A 21,265-nucleotide genomic window follows, 5' to 3' on the forward strand; every position below is an offset into this window, starting at 1 on the left:
AAATACATTCAGGAGACAATTTTTTGCTTAACTAGTCATATGGACTCATACCGTGACGAGATCCTGAGGCCCATTGTCGTACCACTCATCCGCCGCCATCACCTCATGTTTCAGCATGATAATGCACGGCCCCATGTTCCAAGGATCTGTACACAATTCCTGGAAGCTGAAAATGTCTTTCCATTTCCAATTTCACATTTTTGTCATTTAGCAGACACTCTGGACTTACAGTAGTGAGTGGATATATTTTCGTATATACTTCTGTTTTCATACTGGCCCCGTGGGAATCGAACCAACAACACTGGCGATGCAAGCGCCATGCTCTACCAACTGAGCCACACAGGACCTATGGCCTGCATACTCACTAGACATGTCACCCATTGAGCATGTTTGGAATGCTCTGGATTGACATCTTCCAGTTCCCACCAATATCCAACAATTTCACACAGCCATTGAAGAGGAGTGGGACAACATTCCACAGGCCACAATCAACAGCCTGATCAACTCTATGCAAAGGAGATGTCGCGCTGCATGAGGCAAATGGTGGTCACACCAGATACTGACTGGTTTTCTGATCCACGCCCCTACTTAAAAAAAAAAGGTATCTGTAACCAACAGATACATTCTGTATTCCCAGTCGTGAAATCCAGAGATTTTTTGTCACTGGCCTACACACACAATACCTCATAATGTCAAAGTGGAATGATGTTTAAATATTTATTTTTACAAATCAATAAAAAATGAAAAGCTGAAATGTCTTGAGTCAATAAGGATTCCACCCCTATGTTATGGTAAGCCTAAATAAGTTCAGGAGTAAAAATGTGCTTAACAAGTCACATAATACATTGCATGGACTCACTCTGTGTGCAATAATAGTGTTTAACATGATTTTTGAATTACTACCTCATCTCTGTACCCCACACATTCAATTATCTGTAAGGTCCCTCAGTCAAGCAGTGAATTTCAAACACAGATTCAACCACAAAGACCTGGAAGGTTTTTCAATGCCTCGCAAAGAATGACACCTATTGGTAGATGGGTAAAAATGATCTATTTTAGCATGGTGAAGTTATTAATTACACTTTGGATGGTGTATCAATACACCCAGTCACTACACAGATACAGGCGTCCTTCCTAACTCAGTTACCAGAGAGGAAGGAAACTGCTCAAGGATTTCAACATGAGGCCAATGGTGACTTTAAAACAATTACAGAGTTTAATGGCTGTGATGGAAGGAAATTGAGGATGGATCAACAACATTGTAGTTACTCCACAATACTTACCTAATTGACAAGAGTGAAAAGAAGAATCCTGTACAGAATAAGAATATTCCAAAACATGCATCTTGTTTGCAACAAGGCACTAAAGTAATACTTCAAAAAGAATTGGCAAAGCAATTCAGTTTTTGTCCTGAATACAAAGTGTTATGTTTGGGGCAAATCCAATACAACACATTACTGAGTACCACTCTCCATATTTTCAAGCATAGTGGTGGCTGCATCATGTTATGGGTATGCTTGTAATCGTTAAGGACTGCCAAAGGTGATTCTAACATGTACTGACTCAGGGGGTTGAATACTTATCTAATCAAGATATATTAGTGTTTTATTTTTTATATATTTATTTTACACATGTTAGAATTTTTCTTACACCTTGACATTATGGAGTATTTTGTGTAGATCGTTGACAAAAAATGACAATTAAATCAATTTTAATCCCACTTTGTAACATAACAAAATGTGGAAAAAGTCAAGGGGTGTGAATACTTTCTGAATTCACTATAACTGTGCAAGAAACTTTTATGTAGTTGTGTGTGTAACGTAAGACGTCACCTCATCTTTCACCTAATCTCTCTTCTTCCTTTCACGTCTCTCACCCAGCAACAACAACATCATCGTATCCGTTTAGATGCATCGTGTGACCAATTCAAGTGCTGGATAGCTGGCTGCATGGGCAGGGTTAGTAGTGGGCGCATTTGAGTGGTAAGGCAAAGCAACCGACTGTAGACGAAAGCCGAGGAGTGAAGTCGGGGAAGGTGCATCTGCGACAGCCAAAAGTCAGACATGAAAGTGGTTTTCCAACAGCAAGGCTCAGATCAATATGGCAGTGTTGCCATTGTTTATAAAAGTTTTCCTTTATAATGTCGAAATAACATTGCGCCATCCCCCATATCGAACACTCACAAACTGAAATCATATGTGTGTACATTGTACAATCAATCAGTGAGAGAGAGCATCAAATATCACATTCATTTGTACATATACACTGTATACATCGTGGCAAAGTTGGTTCCTGTTTCAGTCTGTCTTTGGTCACATTTGTGTGGGTCAAACAAAACACCCTAATGATTGGTTGGCAATGGAGCCTCCCACAATGCAGCCAATGAAGTTGGTAAAAAGCAACTGCAGAAATTTGCAGTAGACTGCAGTCAAAACTTCATGACCTTTGATAACATGATTTTTGTAAAGTTCATGCAGTCGATATGTAGGCTCAAGTCGGACAATTTTTTACCCCATAATGCAACACACTTTGAAAGGCGGTGACCAACAATCGTCACGACTTGACAAAAAAGATCAGCTCGAAAGCGCTCATTGTTGTTTCCCCACTTATGGCTGAAACACTATCCTCTCACGTCCCCTTCACTCACTACAGAAGTCCTTTCTGTTCAAGAGTCATGCAAGTAATGCCTTTTCTAGTGTGATTTGACAAAATAGGTTTTGCACATTCAATACAAGACGTTTCTAGACACAGACTGAAGTTATAATATCCCAAGCAAATAAACAATGTCTTCTTTGTGTTAAGTTTCTGTCGACAGTGGACATTGGTGCTTGGTGCTTCACAGAATTCAAGTAACAGACACATCTCAACATCAACTGTTCAGAGGAGACTGTGTGAATCAGGAATTCATGGTCGAATTGCTGCAAAGAAACCACTAATAAAGGACACCAAAGAGAAGAAGAGACTTGCTTGGGCCAAGAAACACGAGCAATGGACATTAGACCGGTGGAAATTTGTCCTTTGGTCTGGAGTCCAAATTGGAGATTTTTGGTTCCAACCGCAGTGTCTTTGTGAGATGCGGTGTGGGTGAACGGATGATCTCCACATGTGTATTTCCCACCGTAAAGCATGGAGGAGGAGGTGTTATGGTGTGGGGGTGCTTTGGTGGTGACACTGTCTGTGATTTATTTAGAATTCAAGGCACACTTAACCAGCATGGCTACTACAGCATTCTGCAGTGATACGCCATCCCATCTGGTTTGGGCTTAGTGGGACTATCATTTGTTTTTCAACAGGACAATGACCCAACACACCTCCAGGCTGTGTAAGGGCTATTTTACCAAGAAGGAGAGTGATGGAGTGCTGCATCAGATGACCTGGCCTCCACAATCCCCCGACCTCAACCAAATTGAGATGGTTTGGGATGAGTCGGACCTCAGAGTGAAGAAAAAGCAGCCAACAAGTGCTCAGCATATGTGGGAACTCCTTCAAGACTGTTGGAAAAGCAATCCAGGTGAAGCTGGTTGAGAGAATGCCAAGAGTGTGCAAAGCTGTCATCAAGGCAAAGGGTGGCTATTTGAAGAATCTCAAATATAAAATATATTTTGATTTGTTTAACACTTTTTTGGTTACTACATGATTCCATATGTGTTATTTCATAGTTTTGATGTCTTCACTATTCTTATACAATGTATAAAATAGTAAAAATAAAGAAAAACGCTTGAATGAGTAGGTGTTCTAAAACTTTTGACCGGTAGTGTATTTATAAACGTATTTTCAGATATCTTCTAAACTACCCACAATGCACTATTTCTCAAGGTCATATCAAGAATCTACTGTTTTATTTTTAAGATTAAAAAAACTCCTCTGCCCAGACAAACTCTGAGCCAAGAGTAAAATCAACTGATAAAAGTTTATCTCAGCTGGTAATCACAACATTTTGAGGTGGCCTACTGCAAAGGAAAGCTAGTGATGACGCACGCTCATTGACATTGTTGCAAATTATGGGGAATAACCAATTGCAATGAGGCATTGCCAGCTGTGAGAATATGGTGTAATTGCAGACCGCAATTCGGGGCGTTACTTGATGTGGGTGTTCTCTGATATCAGGAAACGCCCATTGATACATGCCATTAGTCAGTTCCGGTGTAATGAACTGATGGTTTCTCGACACAGATGATTTGTTTACAAAGCAGGTTAGGATAACTAATGTGGCAGGTTAGGATAATTAACATGGCAGGTTAGGATCATTAACATGGCAGGTTAGGTTAATTAGCGTGGCAGGTTAGGTGAATTAGCGTGGCAGGTTAAGGTTAGGGATAGGGTTAGGGTTAGATTTAGCTACAATGCTACAGTTGTCAACAACTGTTGTCCCCAGTGTGAAAGAAACTGCCATGGACCAATGGAGATCATCAATGGGTGTAACTTGATATCAGGAAACGCCTACATCCGAAAACGCACCTAATTGAGTTCTGCAATTACACCCTTCTCAGCTGTGAACTCTATTGCTGCCTCAAGTGCTAGTCTGAACTAGGAAACTCAGAAATGTCCGACTTGCTAACTGGTTCAATGGTGCACGTGTAGCCTATAACTACAACCAGTCAGCAAGTTGGACATTTCAGAGTTTCCTAGTTCCGACTAGCACGTGAAACTGGCATATAGCACGCGTCAGACAACAATGGTGAATGTGACTGAACATCAAATGATGCAATGGTAAAACGTTTGATTACATTTTTGCCTGACACGAACACTTTGCCTTTTATTAATTAGCGCCTAATATTTTTGCATGCATATTTATTTATTTTACCAACGCTTATGGTTGTTAAAAGCAGAATCTTGACAATATTACCGTTATATCAACACACTCATCCCTCCCATTTAACAACTCTAAATCGCTTTGGCACAGTAGGCATCAAGTCACTTGCCAATAATGTTGCATACAACGATTGAAAGGTTTATAATTTCCATCAAACACAATCAAAGTTAACATAAACCCTAGATGCCTTCAATTGCGCAATTTATAGCATGTCCAACCTATAAATATTTTTTTAACAACGTGATATTGCGCTCCAAAGGAATAACTTGAAATAACATAATGTAGGTTATTAAATAATCGAAAGAAAAACATGTTAATTTATTAGCCTAGTGGTTATATGTATTTAGGCATATAATGTGAAATAGACCTTATGTGAAATCATTGTCAAAGGCACAAGAGGTCTATATTATTGTAGGTCTAGATTATTTATGGTTTGATTTACATTTTAGTAATTTAGCCGATGCTATTATCCAGAGCGATTTACAGGAGCAATTGGGGTTAAGTGCCTTGCTCAAGGGCACATCAACAGATTTTTCACCTAGTCGGCTTGGGGATTCGAACCAGCGACCTTCCGTTTACTGGCCCAACGCTCTTAACCACTAGGCTATAGAAATATCAAAACGTTCTTTTAATAACTACAAAGCAATTGCCGATCTATGGCGCAGGAACCACTGACTCGCTGCATTTTTTTCAAGACACCTGCTGGGAGCTCTTAACTGGTCAGGATAGCTCATGAGGTATTCTAAATACTGTATCTGTAGACTAGGTGTGACTCTTAAAGCCAATTTATGCTTGATCCGAAAATGTGGTCGGATGCGCGGTATGGATTATGTGAGGCAATTGCCTCTAGATGGTTTAATTAATGATCATGAAAACGATGTAAACCTTATACTATGGCTGTCTGTCACCAGATCTCAACCCAACTGAACACTTATGGGAGATTCTGGAGCAGTGCCTGAGATAGCGTTTTCCACCATTCAACAAAACCCCAATGATGGAATTTCTCGTGGAAGAATGGTGTTGCATTCCTCAGATAGAGGTCCAGACACTTGTTGAATATATGCCAAGGTGCAGGTGCATTGAGGCTGTTCTGGCTTGTGGTGGCCCATCTCCCTATTAAAACACTTTATGTTGGTGTTTCCTTCATTTTGGCAGTTACCTGTACATACATAGTACAGGCTTTCACAGTTTTACACTGGAGTGTACCTTGTATCTGTACTTATCCTCCAGAAATTAAACATCCAGATGATTTCTATCTTTACCTCAAGACTCCAATATAAACCTGTCTGGTGTTTAAGATGTGTGCTACACTATATAACCCCTCTATACGGTCAGTACTGCTGTGTGTCTCATATAATCCCTCTGTGGCATTGAAGCTAGTTTGTGCCTTTGTGTCCTTCTTTTACCCTGTCCCTATAGCACACATGTCCTTCTCCATTTGGTTCCAAAAGGTTGGTATTGTCTGTCCACCTTACTCCCAGTTCTTTTGTAGCTGGTTTACTTTCCAAACTCTAAATTCTATGTCCTCAGGCCTTGCACTGCCTGACCCTCAATGGTCTGGCACAACACTCAGTCAAACTGGCAGCAACAGCAGAATAAATCATATCATAACACAGGGTCCCCCCAACACAATGAAACCTGTCTGATCCTGTCTGAGCTTACTGGGAAACCCAGGGCCAGACCACTGGCTGTGGCTAAAGCGACAGACTGATTCCCAGTCCCCTCTAACTAGGTGGTTGGGAGGTTATATGAAAATGGCTTGGCTACATTGCAATTTGCGTTTATGCATTTTACAATCTGCCCCACAGATATGTAGTACAGTGAGCATACCTAACTGCTGACTAAGATAACTTTTTAAACCAATAAAATAGTTTTTTCCCATTGCTTGACCGTGACACGGAGAAGAAGTTCAGAATGGTAGCTGGCTAGCCTCTGCCGAGTCAGTTCTTATTATACCTCAGTGGCCAGTCCCCAACAACCGGATGTTCTGGTTTTTAGGGGAAATGGAAAGAGCCTGTGACATGACTTCCACTTTTGGACATTAACAAGTTGACACTCCATCTTAACTCCTCCTCCATATTTACTGGATTGGTTGAGCAGTGCAGAAGATAACCTCCCCCGACAGTCTCTCTTGTTCAAGCTGTGTTTAGAATCTTACAAAACATTATGGCTTTGTCAAGGTGATTGTGAATTCCTTGCCAGTAATTATCTTATTATTCTTACATTATTGGAAGTCTGAAAGAGAAAATAGTGTATAATCTAATCAACAGTAAATTGCACGAGCACCATTGTAATAGTGCGAAATGACACCGGGGGATTTCCATTAAGGGGGGATTTCTAGATTCTTCACTCTGAGGTCCAACTCATCCCAAACCATCTCAATTGGTTAGAGGTCGGGTGATCGTGGAGGCCAGGTCATCTGATGCAACACTCCATCACTCTCCTTCTTGGTAAAATAGCCCTTACACAGCCTGGAGGTGTGTTGGGTCATTGTCCTGTTGAAAAACAAATGATAGTCCCACTAAGCCAAAACCAGATGGGATGGCGTATCACTGCAGAATGCTGTGGTAGCCATGCTGGTTAAGTGTGCCTTGAATTCTAAATAAATCACAGACAGTGTCACCAGCAAAGCACCCCCACACCATCACACCTCCTCCTCCATGCTTCACGGTGGGAACTACACATGCGGAGATCATCCGTTCACCTACACTGCGTCTCACAAAGACACGGCGGTTGGAACCAAAAATCTCAAATTTGGACTCCAGACCTAAGGACAGATTTCCACCGGTCTAATGTCTATTGCTCGTGTTTCTTGGCCAAGTAAGTCTCTTCTTCTTATTCTTAAAATGTTTTTTAAAAAGTGTCCTTTATTAGTGGTTTCTTTGCAGCAAATCGACCATGAAGGCCTTATTCACGCAGTCTCTGAACAGTTGATGTTGATTTGTGTCTGTTACTTGAACTCTGTGAAGCATTTATTTGGGCTGCAATTTCTGAGGCTGGTAACTCTAATGAACTTATCCTCTGAAGTAGAGGTAACTCTGGGTCTTCCTTTCCTGTGGCGGTCCACATGAGAGCCAGTTTCATCATAGCGCTTGATGGTTTTTTCAAAGTTCTTAAAATGTTCCGTATTGACTGACCTTCATGTCTTAAAGTAATGATGGGCTGTCGTTTCTCTTTGTTTATTTGAGCTGTTCTTGCCATAATATGGACTTGGTCTTTTACCAAATAGGGCTATCTTCTGTATACCACCCCTACCTTGTCACAACACAACTGATTGGCTCAAACGCATTAAGATGGAAAGAAATTCCACAAATTAACTTTTAACAAGGCACACCTGTTCATTGATATGCATTCCTGGTGACTACCTCATGAAGCTGGTTGAGAGAATGCAAAGAGTGTGCAAAGCTGTTATCAAGGCAAAGGGTGGCTACTTTGAAGAATCTTAACCGTTTTTTGGTTACTACATGATTCCATATGTGTTATTTCATAGTTGTGATGTCTTCACTATTAATCTACAATGTAGAAAATAGTAAAAATAAAGAAAAACCCTGGAATGAGTAGGTGTGTCCAAACTTTTGACTGGTAACAAAAATCCCATGTATTGAGATTACATTATCATGTTCATCACAGAATGTGCCATTGACATCAATAAATTCTGACAGGGAGAAAAAGAAGGAGGGGAGGAGAAAAGATAACAGTCCATTGAGATAATACTACCTCATACAAGAGGACCCAGGTGCAAACCCTTATGCATTGATCCACATTCATACCTGCATTGACCCACATTCTGGACTGTTGACCCGTATTTCAGCCCAGCTGACCCTCCTGAAACCTTCATGTCCTTAAACCGGGCAAATAATTGATTAAAACACACTGTTTTGCAATGAAGGTCTACAGTAGTCTCAACAGCAATCTGTAGGGTAGCACCATGGTGTAGCCGGATGACAGCTAGTTTCCGTCCTGCTCTGGGTACATTGACTTCAATAAAAAACCTAGGAGGCTTGTGGTTCTCACCTCCTTCCATAGACTTACACAGTAATTGTGACAATTTACGGAGGATGTCCTCCAACCTATCAGAGCTCTTGAAGCATGAACTGACATGTTGTTCACCCAATCAAAGGATCAGAGAATGAATCTAGTACTGAAAGCATAAGCTACAGCTATCTAGCACTGCAATGCATAAAATGTGATGAGTAGTTGACTCAAAGAGATAGAAAGACAATAGTTGAACATTTTTGGACAAATTAATGTATTACAAAATGAAGGAAAAGCACGGTTTCCATATGTTTGATGCCATTCCATTTGCTCCGTCCAGCCATTATTATGAGCAGTCCTCCCCTCAGCAGCCTCCACTGACATCTAGCTAGTTTAGCCTACTCAAACACCCAGCTCAAACAGAGAGGGATTATATGTTAGCTAGCTGGCTATGGCTATCCAACACTGGAACTCTTCCAAGTCATGGTAAGCTTTTGGTTTTATTAATTTATTAACACCGGGGCCCACCGGTTTAACTGCTAAACTGCTTGCTGACTGTACACTGTACTGCATGATTGTAGCGGGTTTACTAACGCATTCGTTCTAGTAGCTATGTTGATTACGACGTTAGCTAATATGGTGACAATTATGTAGGCTGTGTGTAGCGGTTAGAGGTTATGATATGAAGGTTTGGCTTGGAAAGGTTTTTTCTCCTGGTCACAGACAGCTGATGTGTTGTGCACTGAAGTCCACGCGATGGGAAAAGGTGAGAGGAGGAGTGTGCGTAGATGTGAGAAGGAATTATACAACGATCAAAGGGATCATGCTGTTTGTATGTGGCTGCTATGAAACTGTGTTTGCGTGTGATCAGGGATCATTCCGCCGATTCTGTTGAAAAACGTTTCTTAAACTGAAGCAAACGGAACGAAACGGGGATACAATACCTGAATTTGTCCAATAGAAACTCTAGTTTGCAACTGTTGGACTAATGATTACACCCTAGATCAGCTAGATGCAGGCAAGAGTGTGCAAGGCGGTATTAAATGTGTTAATGTCTGTCACCTTGATTACTTAAATTTCTCTCGACCTGAGCACCTACGTTGTAAACTTTCATAAGCTAGGTTGTAGCAACCTCATGATGGGGTATAGGTAACATTTTAGTATCAAGTAGTAGCCTAAACTTATCGATGTTACATTGAGATGGGTGAATGGAATATGAATGACAGTCATCTAATATGCTGTAATAGAAATAAGGCCATGCTCGTAAAAAAAACATAATCCTCCCTCATCTTAAACGGCACCGACCGCCACTGGTTTGCACATACCATTTTGAATGACTTACAGATAACATATGTAAATAGAATAGAGAAAACAGGTAAAAAAAAAAAGTGATATGGGATAATAATATGCCATTTAGCAGACGCTTTTATCCAAAGTGACTTACAGTCATGCGTGCATACATTTTTGTGTATGGGTGGTCCCGGGGATCGAACCCACTACCTTGGCGTTACAAGCACCGTGCTCTACCAGCTGAGCTACAGACAAAATATTTGTGCACCCCCTCTCTGCACTCACTGAATTGTTTTGTGTGGAAATCACAAGTCAAGATTCCACTGTGCTGATTCCCTCTTGCAGGGTTAAATGGAAAATCCACTAAAAAACTAGATTTTGGTATTTATTTCATTAGTCCACTGTTTAGACAGTCCCAGAATGTTTTGCATGTCATCAGTCAAATGTTCAAGATATTGGACTTTCAAGAAGCAAAGTGTCACACCGGCCACATCATCATGATGATGCAAAATGCATTCATCTCAGGGGTCAAAGGTAAGATAATGTCAGGAAAATCCCCAGGTAATATTGGCAGCGATACTCTATATAATGACAAGATGGTCTTGTCTCCGCCCTAACAATGGGAGTCATTGTCACAAAGATGGAAAGGCAGGCGGGAGGAGGCGAGATCAGGTGGGAAGAATCTAGCTCAGGGGATCCCAAACTCGGTCCTGGGGCCCCCATTGGGTGCACAGCTTGATGATGAGTTGGTTATTTGAATCAGCTGTGCTAGGGCAAAAACCAAAATGTACACCCAGGGGGGCCCCAGGACCAAGTTTGGGAAACCCTGTTTTAGCCAATGAGAAGCCAATATAAATAGTTTTCTCAAAGTTGCCATGTGCGTCCACTTATATTCGTACATTTGTAACAACCTAAACATTACAAAACTTCTGTTCGATCAAATAAACCTCACTTAGCAAATTAGCAATAAAAAATGTTGTTGACCAAATCTGACACTCATATACAGTCACACAAAAAGAGGAGTCTAACTTTGTCTCTTCCTCTCTGATATTAGCCATGTTTGAGAGCATCAAATCCGTGATGTATCATGGGTAAATTGTGACTGACTGATCTACAAATAATATTGAGTAGTTACTTATGATGCAAGATGATTTGTAAATCAGTCAGTCTGGACTCGTCTTTAAAGTCATCTGCGCCAATTGTATTTAGAGCAATGTCATTGGGCGCGTTCGAGCAGATCACTTTTGTCAAGTCGTCACCGTCTTTCAAAATGTGTTGCATTATGGGGACAAAAATTGTCCGACTTGCGCCTACATGTCGACTGCATGTACTTTACATAAATCATGTGATCAAAGGTCATGTAGTTGACTGCAGTCGACTGAACGTTTCTGCAGTTGCTCTTCACCAACTTCATCCTGCAGCCATAGGTTGCCTTGTGGGAGGCTCTATTGTCAGCCAATCATTACAATTTTTTGTTTGACCTACACAAACGTGACCAAAGACTTGACTGAAACAGGAACCAACTGCCGCCATTCATGTATACAGTGATATACAAATGAATGTGACATTTGAGACTAATTGATTGTACAATGTACACACATTTGATTTCAGTTTGTGAGTGTGATATGGGGGTTGGAGGCATGTTTATTTCGACATTGTTAAGAAAATGACAATACTGCCATGTTGCTGATGGAACACCAGTGTCTGACGTTCGGCTGTCGCAGCTGCACCTCCCCAGACTGTTCGGCTGTCGCAGCTGCACCTCCCCAGACTGTTCGGCTGTCGCAGCTGCACCTCCCCAGACTGTTCGGCTGTCGCAGCTGCACCTCCCCAGACCGTTCGGCTGTCGCAGCTGCACCTCCCCAGACTTTCGTCAGATGCTTCAGCCTTACCACTCAAACAAGCCCTTTGAGACAGCATGTCAGATTTTACAGATTAATGCAAATAAACGAGTGCTCCCTAGTGGTCAACCATGGAATAGCCCTTGACACAAACCCCAACTCTGGTGGAAGAGGAAAAAGTTCAGGCAAAAAATGGTGTATGTGTGGGTCTGACATTATTATAAAGGAATGCTACAGGGCCAATAGTAGCGAGCCACTCCTTGAGATAATGGTAGCAGAATAAAAAACAACGTATGTTTAACCAGATTTAATATTTTTAAAACATTGGGTTCGGAAAAAAGTACAAAAGTGATCAGTACGCCACAGTATGAAACCAGCTCAGTTTGGTCCAGAGCTGTAAAGTGAAAGGTGTGTTCCTTTATAAAGCGTATTCTACAGATGTATTTATATAATTAACCAGCCTTACACATACTCACTAAAACCGATACAAGTTACACATTTTAAATACATAGGCTGACCCCTGTAATACCTTTACATGTTAAAAAAATAATAAAAATAATGGGAAAAGTACATTACAGCAGGGGTTCTCAACTGTTTGGGGCAGGGGCCTCCTTTTGTCATTGCAAATTCATCAAGGACCCCCTCTTAACCAGAACACAACTCAAGTGAGAAAAAGTTGCATACAAGCTAATACCCTGCAATTCTACACATTATGCCATGAGGCAGAGATACAACTTCGCAGTTTTAAAGCTTTAATTACAGTGCATTTATGTTCTGCATTTTCTTGGGGGGCAAAGTTCCCAAGAGTTAAGAACATAAATTGTAGATTAATAATACTACACCCTCTAAACTTAATCCATGGATCAAAATGGAATCTGTAGTTAGTAATATTACATTTTTTAAATGTAAAAACATTTTTTTGTTGATCTGGCTGCAGACCTCCTGCAGTATCTCCCCCAGGGGCCCGTGGACCCCAATTTGAGAACCTCTACATTACAGTACAGGAGACCACAATGCCAACCTGTATATGGCAGTAAGTCATGCAAATCGTTCCACTACAGAAAAACAGCAAAGCACTACCGCTGTCACACAGTGAGAAAGAGGGCAGCTGGGAGGTGTCTCTACAAAACAAAGTTTAAAAATATATCTCGTAGAGTTCATGGTTTTTGGACTTGAACGTCGAGGGAGGTCTCTGCTGCTGGGCAGCAATGCTGTTGTCAGTCACCCTGTTGACATTTGCATACATAGTAAGTTGAGAAGGGTCTCCAATAAGGAGGAGAGTTCCTCTTCCATAATTACGTCCATTTAGAAAAATATAATTAATATGTTACGAGAAAGTTGCTGTTGAAGAAAAAAAAATCTCCCAAACCTGGGAAATGCTCTGAGTATGTGGTGAGAAAAAACAAAAGCTACAAAATGTAATTAAATAAATAAAATTGCATGACATCCGTAAAAATCAAGTGGGATCTGTGATGTTGACAGAATTGTATCCACCTTGCGCAAAACATGCTGTTGGACCCGGGCAGTGTTAACGAGGCTCTCTCCTCTCCTCCCTCCACAGTCACATCACATGGCAGATTAAAACTCAGGGTTAAAACATGTTGAAATTTGGAGGATGCGTCCTTATTGTCACGTCAACATGAAAGAGGATTTCCATATACAGCATGGTCACCAGTTTTCCAACAAAGAACATAACTGAAAAGGATCAAAACGATTGAGAAAACACAGGAAGGAGGGAGGGAAAGGTAGAATGGCATCAGGCTTTCACAGCGTTAAAACAATGAAGCCACTCTGAGCCGTGGTTGGGTGGGCTTGTCGTTACGGTAACAGCAGTGAACTCCCTGTCCTGTCAAATTTCTTGCCCTTTGAGAGGGCGGCCACTTGTTTCAGCAGCTCCCGGTTTTTGGCCTGTAGTAAAAGAAAATAAGTGAGTATGTGACCATCTGTGTTTAATGAAAGCCTTTACCACAAGCTAGGAGCGTTTGATTACAGTGCCTTCAAAGTATTCACACCCCTTGACTTTTCCCACATTTTTGTTGTGTTACAGCCTGAATTTAAAAAAGGGATTAAAGTGAGATTTTGTTTGTGCAAATTAAAAATGAAAAGCCTTTAGTCCAAAAGCATTCAACCCCTTTGTTATGGCAAGCCTAAATAAGTTCAGGCGTAAAAATGTGCTTAAAAATTCACATAAGTTGCACGGACTCACTATGTGCAATAAGTGTTTCACATGATTTTTAAATGACTACCTCATCTCTGTATCCCACCAGAGAATGTGAGCGGTTGGAAATGAGCACCGCTCCGGTGCTCCACGTCATTCCCTACCACTCCGCTAAATAACCGCTCCGCGCTCACAAAAATAAATTAAAAAAACACGCCTCTCCAAATTCACTCCGTTCATTAAAATTATAATTTAACCAACACCCATCTATTTTTGATACTACCTGGACCTACCAATTGGTTTGTAAGCATTGAAACCAAACCATATGGATTTGAATGAAAAGTATTTGAATAAACATGAAAAGGTGAATGTAAGAAGCGCTCATAATTTCAAATAGGCTACATGTCATATTAAACAGCATATAAACACTAAATAGGTCAGGAGCCAGACAGGGAGCCTAAGAAGGAACACAAATGAATTATTTAAAGCTATATTATTTCAATTATTTCAAGGCTATAGCCTACAAAGAAATACATTGTGAAGCATTTGCGAGTAGGACATAATAGGCTGGTGGGACAAACATTTTGTTGTTTTAAATCATTATAGTCTATAAATTGTGCATATAGGCTGTGACTTAGAATGAAATACAAATTATTAGTGCCTTTAAATTCATTTTTAGAAACACAAGTTTGGCCAATCTGTGGCTTCAGGCTCATGCGATGGTGTCTGGAGAGCCCGCCAGCAGCAGAGAATATCCTCTCCACGCTTGCAGAGCCACTGAGGATGCTAAACACCCTTTTGGCCACTCTTGCCAGGCTGGGCAGAGATGCAGAGTTGTTTTCTTATTTTTCTATAGGTAGGCCTAAATGTTCAGGCAAAATAACCCAATCAAAACGGAAAGCTCCTTGAACGTGGGAATATGCCAGGCCTATTGGGCCAAAATAAATTATGGCCTATTGTATTGATAATAGAACGAAAATGAATGAAATGTTTAAGAGATCTGATTTTTTGTTTATAAATACTTTGCTACAATGACACAGTTATCTACCCACCTCGTTCCTTTCTTTTAGCATGTGTACATAGTAAGTACACCATCATGCTTTCAGGATACGTGTCTTTTCAGATTCCACAATGATTCTTTAGTTGTGGACACTACATCACCACAGTCCCCTTCTTGCTCCTCATCTTTGTAAGTCACCTTGATTTAGCACCTGTGTGTTTTATCAGTTTCTTTATGAAAATATTTAGCAAACTCCATGACAGTAGCTAAAGCAAGGGGCTATAGCAGCACACAAGTAGACTACAAATGCATGCTGGGGCATGGTGTATCAATACACTAAGTCACTAGAAAGATAGACGTCCTTCCTAACTCCGTTGCGGAGAGAAATTAAACCGTTCAGGGATTTCACCATGACAGTTACAGAGTTTAATGGCTGTGATAGGAGAAAACATTGTTGGGGCTCCCGAGTGGCGCAGTGGTCTAAGGCACTGCATCTCAGTGCCCCTGGTTCGATTCCAGGCTGTATCACAACTGGCCGTGATTGGGAGTCCCATAGGGCAGCGCACAATTGGCCCAGCGTCGTCCGGCTTTGGCCGTCATTGGTTCTTAACTGACTTGCCTAGTCAAATAAAGGTTAAAATTAAAAAATGTGTAGTTATTACTCCACAATACTAACTTAATTGACAGTGTGAAAGGAGGAAGCCTTTGCAGAATAAAAATATTCCAAAACATGCATGTTTGTTTTTACAACACGGCACTAAAGTAATACTGCAAACAAAATGTGGCAAAGCAATTCAGTTTTTGTCCTGAATACAAAGTGTTATGTTTGGGACAAATCCAATACAACACATTACTGAGTACCACTCTCCATATTTTCAAGCATAGTGGTGGCTGCATCATGTTATTGGTATGCTTGTAATCGTTAAGGACTGGGGAGTTTCAGGAAGAAAAAAAACAGAATGGAGCTAAGCGCAGGCAAAATCCTAGAGGAAAACCTGGTTCAGTCTGCTTTCCACCAGACACTGGGAGATTAATTCACCTGTCAGCAGGACAATAGCCTGAAACACAAGGCCAAATCTACACTGGAGTTGGTTACCAAGAAGACAGTGAGTGGCCGAGTAACAGTGTTGACTTAAATCTGCTTAAATCTATGGCAAGAACTGACAATGGTTGTCTAGCAATGATCAACAACCAATTTAACTGAGCTTGAAGAATTCTGAAAATAATAAAAATGGGCAAATGTTGCACAATCCAGATGTGGAACGCTCCTAGAGACCAACCCAGTAAGACTCACAGCTGTAATCACTGCCAACGGTGCTTCTACAAAGTATTGACTCAGGGATATACTTATGTAAATTAGATTTATGTATTTCATTTTAAATACATTTGCAAACATGTTTTCACTTTGTCATTATGGGGTATTGTGCGTAGATGGATGAGAAGAACAAATCTATTTAATCCATTTTGAATTCAGGCTGTAACATCAAAATGTGGAATAAGTCAAGGGGTATGAATACTATCTGAAGGCATTGTACATCCTACTGTGCCTCTAACTTGTTAGGAAAGTTCTTTTAATCCTATGTGCTTGAGAGGGTCCATGTCAACATATTGGGCTGGAACTTGGCAATAACCAGGTTTCCATCCAACCTTTTTATGAGAGTAAAGAACATGTCAGATTTTTTCATTTTTATATGACAGGCATGATGGAAACAATTAGTCTGGAAACTTTCCAAATGGCTACAAAACGAAATTCGCTAGACAAGGTGGGACCTTTTTGTGTCAGTAAAATTAATTATGCAAGAAATGTCAGTGGAAACGCTTTTATGCACAAATATTGATACAATAACCATCATATCAAAGTAAACTTGGAGTCACGCGATGACTCGGGAAAGTATGCAGTTTATTAGGCTAGATTAAATAAGCTATGATGAACTTCACAGGGTGGTGCAAGGTGATGAGCTTGATGCTCCTTTCCAATAAAAGTCAAGGGTCTTATTCTTTGACAAATAAAAATAATCTCGCTCTTTCGTCCAAAAATCATGTAGGCTATACCCGCACTGTATCTGCCAGCTGTTGGCTAGAGCGCACATGCCAATACCAGAGTGGGCACACTCGCTATATAACACAAAATGTTTTGAGAGAAAACCATCAGAGTTTAAAAAATAAATAAATAGATGGAAACCCATTTAACTTGGATTTTTTTTATTCGGTACATGGGAACTTAACTGCAAAAGGTATTCTATATGCACCATGTCATCACGCACAGCCTTTTATGACCAACGAGTCAATTTGATGGAAACACATTTGGTGGAAAAATGTGTGTATTATTTTTATGCAGATTTTAGAATATTTGCATGAAAATGTGTTGCCAATTGGATGGAAATCTAGCTAGTGGCCCACACGATGTCAGTTTTTTTTTTTTATGTGTGTATGGTGGTTTTTACTCTACCTGTTGCTGTTCCATGGCCTCTTTGTGTGCCTTCTCCATGTTGTTCATCTTAACCCTCATGTTGGATTCCTGGTACTGGAAGTCTGCTTTGATTTCTGTGAGCTGGAAGTACAAAACAAAGAGGGAGACGATCTGGTGAATACAACATGACCAAAAGTCACATGTAGGTAAGGGTAAAGTGACTATGCATAGATAATAAACAGCGAGCAGCAGCAGTGTAAAAACAATGCACATTTTCCAGGTGGCCATTTGATTAATTGTTCAGCAGTCTTATGGCTTGGGGGTAGAAGCTGTTAAGGAGCCTTTTGGACCTAGACTTGGCGCTCCAGTACCGCTTGCTGTGCGGTAACAGAGAGAACAGTCTATGACTTGGGTGGCTGGAGTCAGATAATTATTTGGGCCTTCCTCTGACACCGCCTAGTATAGAGGTCCTGGATGGCAGGAAGCTTGTAGCGCCTTACGGTCGGATGCCGAGTTGCCATACCAACCAGTGATGCTACCGATCAGGATGCTTTCGATGGTGCAGCTGTAGAACTTTTTGAGAATCTGGGGACCCATAACAAATCTTTTCAGTCTCCTGAGGGGGAATAGGCGTTGCCGTGAAGATACTATTAAGTGTGTACCTTTCGGTCCTTCTCCAGTATTGTCTGATCCCTCTGCTGAAGCATTCTCTTTAATGACATCACTTCCTCTTTCAGCTGGCTGATCAGAATGAAGTTGTCCGTTCCTCCAGAATCCATAGATTGGGTGATGGAACTACTGATGGGAGAGAGGAGAGAGAGAAGGGAAGAAAAGTTAGATTGTCAGAAAAAGGAAAGTACCTGGACTCAGATCTTTTTCCACACTGACCCACTTTGTGCCATTACCTGCTCCAACAACACCTTGATGGCAACTATCACAGAGATGTGTTAGAACCATGAAGGCCAAAAAAGTGTCAGTAGGAACCTACTGGATGTTTGCCCTGTTTACTTCAAAAGTTAGAACCGGTTTGTAACTCCTTACATGTGATTGAAACTCCTCTCGTACCTGTCCCCGTTGGATGGCTTCACCTCCAGTTTTGGCTTCTTCTTTGGGGTCTCCTTCTGGATCGAAGACGATTTATGGCTGAGGGGAGAACCAACACACAACTTTAGCCACGGAGGCTCTCCATCAGACCTGTAAAGTATCCCAGAGTATGCCATAGTTCAACTAAGTTGCATTACTAGGCAAATAGACGTGTCATAACAGTCAATAAAGACTGGGGAATGTGATTCAGAGAGAGAGGGGGGAAGGTATGTCTCACCTCTGCTTCCACAGTCCCTGCTCCTGTTCTGGACTTAGGCTCCCACTGAGTCTGCAAAAAGACAAACAAAAAAAACACCAAGTCATCAGAGATTTTTCCCTTCCACCATGTTCCTTCCAATATCTGACACATGCATCATTACTCAGAGACCACTACATCCTTCCAAAAAGTGCCCGTTCAGCACAATACATATACAGTATTGTGACAGAGTAGAGACCTGCGGAAGACCCGCATCACAGAGGATGTAATGGCCTAACATATAGAGGACAGGGTTGTGGCACCATGGCCTACTTATGTGAGCTGCTGTGTCTGTGCTGCTGGTGGTGTTGATGATGCTGTCTGGAGTGGTGGTCCTTCTCATTGAGCGAGGAGGTGTTGGAGTGGGAGGAGCTGAAGCCTTTCCTTTGCTCCTTGGTCTTCTGCAGCACACGGCGGTAGGACAGAGTGCATAGCCAGCACAGCAGCTTCCCATCCACCTGACAACACACACAGGACAGTGGAAAATGGTGAATACGCGACCCAATGAGTGTTGGACAATGTGTGTTAGGGTATCAATGCAGCAGGTGTCTGTGCCTACCTTTCTCCTGCCCTCCTCCTTGCGGTCAAATGCGCACTGTTGTTTGCACTGCTCGCAGGTCTGTGGAGGGCCATACTTCTTCTCCGAGTTAGTGCAACGCTGACACTTTGTCCCGATGAAAGCAGCAATGATGTTACAGTACTGGCAGGGTTTAGGCTGCGTGGGAAACAACAGAAGATTTGGCAAACATCACCTTAACTGAGTCAACACATACTGTACAATTATAACAGATGCTTCAATTCAAGTCAAAACTTACCGTCCCAAACTGCTTTACATTCTGGGCACACTTCTTGCAAATGGTGTTTGTTTTGCTGGAATAGAGAATGTGAAAAAGAAATCGCATCAACATCCTGGAACCAATGTTATCACTATATTACATGGTGATACCTTTGGAATAATAATACCATGTACAGTAAAGGTGGTGGAGCAGAACTCGCCTCTCCTGCTGAAACTCTGATCTGCAGTATGTACACTTGACGATGGGATGAGCGATGCGACACTCCTGTTGACACAAGAAACAAAGCATTTGAGGGATTCATCTGTTGGAGAGTTTATTCAGCCCATTCAAGGCCAATTGCTTAAAAATAAATACAAAAATATACAAATGTAGGCCATAACATTTTAAGAATTCACTTAACGCTTTGTATTGCGTTATGCATTTTTTAAAACAATTATTAACCATTCATGGAATAGTGTGCTTACAAAGGCACCTTATATTCAGACACAGGTTTTCAAGCCTTCTGCCCAGTATGTGTGGTGGTGTGCTTATTATGGCAATGTGAAATATGTATTTCCAACGCACCAGCATGAATAGCAAAATGTATTAAAATGTTACCATTTGCCACTGGAATTATAACTCGATTTTTGCCCATTGCATTTACAATTTATGTGGAACATAGCCTACACTACTGGCCGAAGAGGGATGGTACACTGAGCCCCCTGGAATTACATTTTGTAGCTGCCGGTAGGTTAAAGACACCGACGCTGTGGCTACATTGATGATAAAATATACTTATTTTGTAAGGCGCATGAAGTGTAAACAAATGCTAAATTAACAGGTCATGGGAGACGTAATGTGAAAAGATCTTGCTAGCTAACAAATGTTTATCTGACGTTATTTTGTCTGCTACACCCAGCAGACACTCCATGGGTAGAAAAAACATTTCGCGAATACATTGTATCGTCCTGCGTGACATTATCTAACAAGGTTGCCATTTGCGTCCCAGACAGGTTACAAGGATAATAGTTAGTTGTTACATAATCTAGCATCAAAGCAATCATCGCTTGCGATAAGTGCTTAATGTGGCCAGAGACCTTATAATTACACATCTAGGGAGCAGTCGAAACACGCGTGAAACATATACGCCTGTAGCAGTTGCTAGCTAATCTATTCATATTGCAAGATATGGTGCTAGTTAACTAGCTAGCAGGTAGCTAGCACCCACACACTTCCAGTCCAAACCTTGCACAGTTGCTGTCCCTGCGACAGTTCTTCGAACGGATACCGCTGGTTACACTTCGTACACGCGTACAGTGCCGATGTTGCCATTATCACCAAGATTAATAAAAAGTCAAAGATAAAAACAAAAAGAGCGAAATAGCTAGTCACCCAGACAATGTGCTGTCAAACAATTTCCACCTTGGTAGCTAACGTTGCTAGCTAAGCCAGCTAGGATAATGCTAAATATTCTCAAATATCTATCATCTCTCTCTATTGGCTAGCTAACATAAGTTACTTGACATAGGTAATCAAAAATACTGATTTAGCATCCGCAAAACTTCTAAACAAGAGTAAATCGTTTTTCGCTGTTCTTAGCTAGCTATTCCTATTTTCCCTTTCTCTTTTTTGTATCCGCAGCATCGTCACTCAGACCGGATAC

General features: G+C 41.2%; 1 protein-coding gene across 3 annotated transcripts; it reads right to left on the minus strand.

Annotated features, from left to right (window-relative positions):
- Nucleotides 1-12,710: 12,710 nt before the first annotated feature.
- Nucleotides 12,711-21,265, minus strand: LOC121579989 (protein FAM76B). 3 transcript variants are annotated; one of them, XM_041895040.2, is made up of 10 exons: nucleotides 20,848-21,265; nucleotides 19,823-19,887; nucleotides 19,642-19,696; nucleotides 19,386-19,541; nucleotides 19,100-19,284; nucleotides 18,809-18,859; nucleotides 18,553-18,630; nucleotides 18,150-18,282; nucleotides 17,527-17,628; nucleotides 12,711-13,827 (listed from the first exon to the last, which is right to left on the minus strand). In XM_041895040.2, exons 1-10 carry the CDS (start codon nucleotides 20,932-20,934, stop codon nucleotides 13,738-13,740), a joined length of 1,002 nt encoding a protein of 333 aa, XP_041750974.1. In that variant the 5' UTR covers nucleotides 20,935-21,265; the 3' UTR covers nucleotides 12,711-13,737. The 3 variants fall into 3 exon arrangements, with proteins under 3 accessions (XP_041750974.1, XP_041750972.1, XP_041750973.1); XM_041895038.2 differs by having other exon boundaries at nucleotides 18,150-18,285; nucleotides 18,529-18,681; XM_041895039.2 differs by having other exon boundaries at nucleotides 18,150-18,285; nucleotides 20,848-21,264.

The sequence above is a fragment of the Coregonus clupeaformis genome, chromosome 13 (assembly GCF_020615455.1).
Source record: "Coregonus clupeaformis isolate EN_2021a chromosome 13, ASM2061545v1, whole genome shotgun sequence".
NCBI lineage: Eukaryota > Metazoa > Chordata > Actinopteri > Salmoniformes > Salmonidae > Coregonus > Coregonus clupeaformis.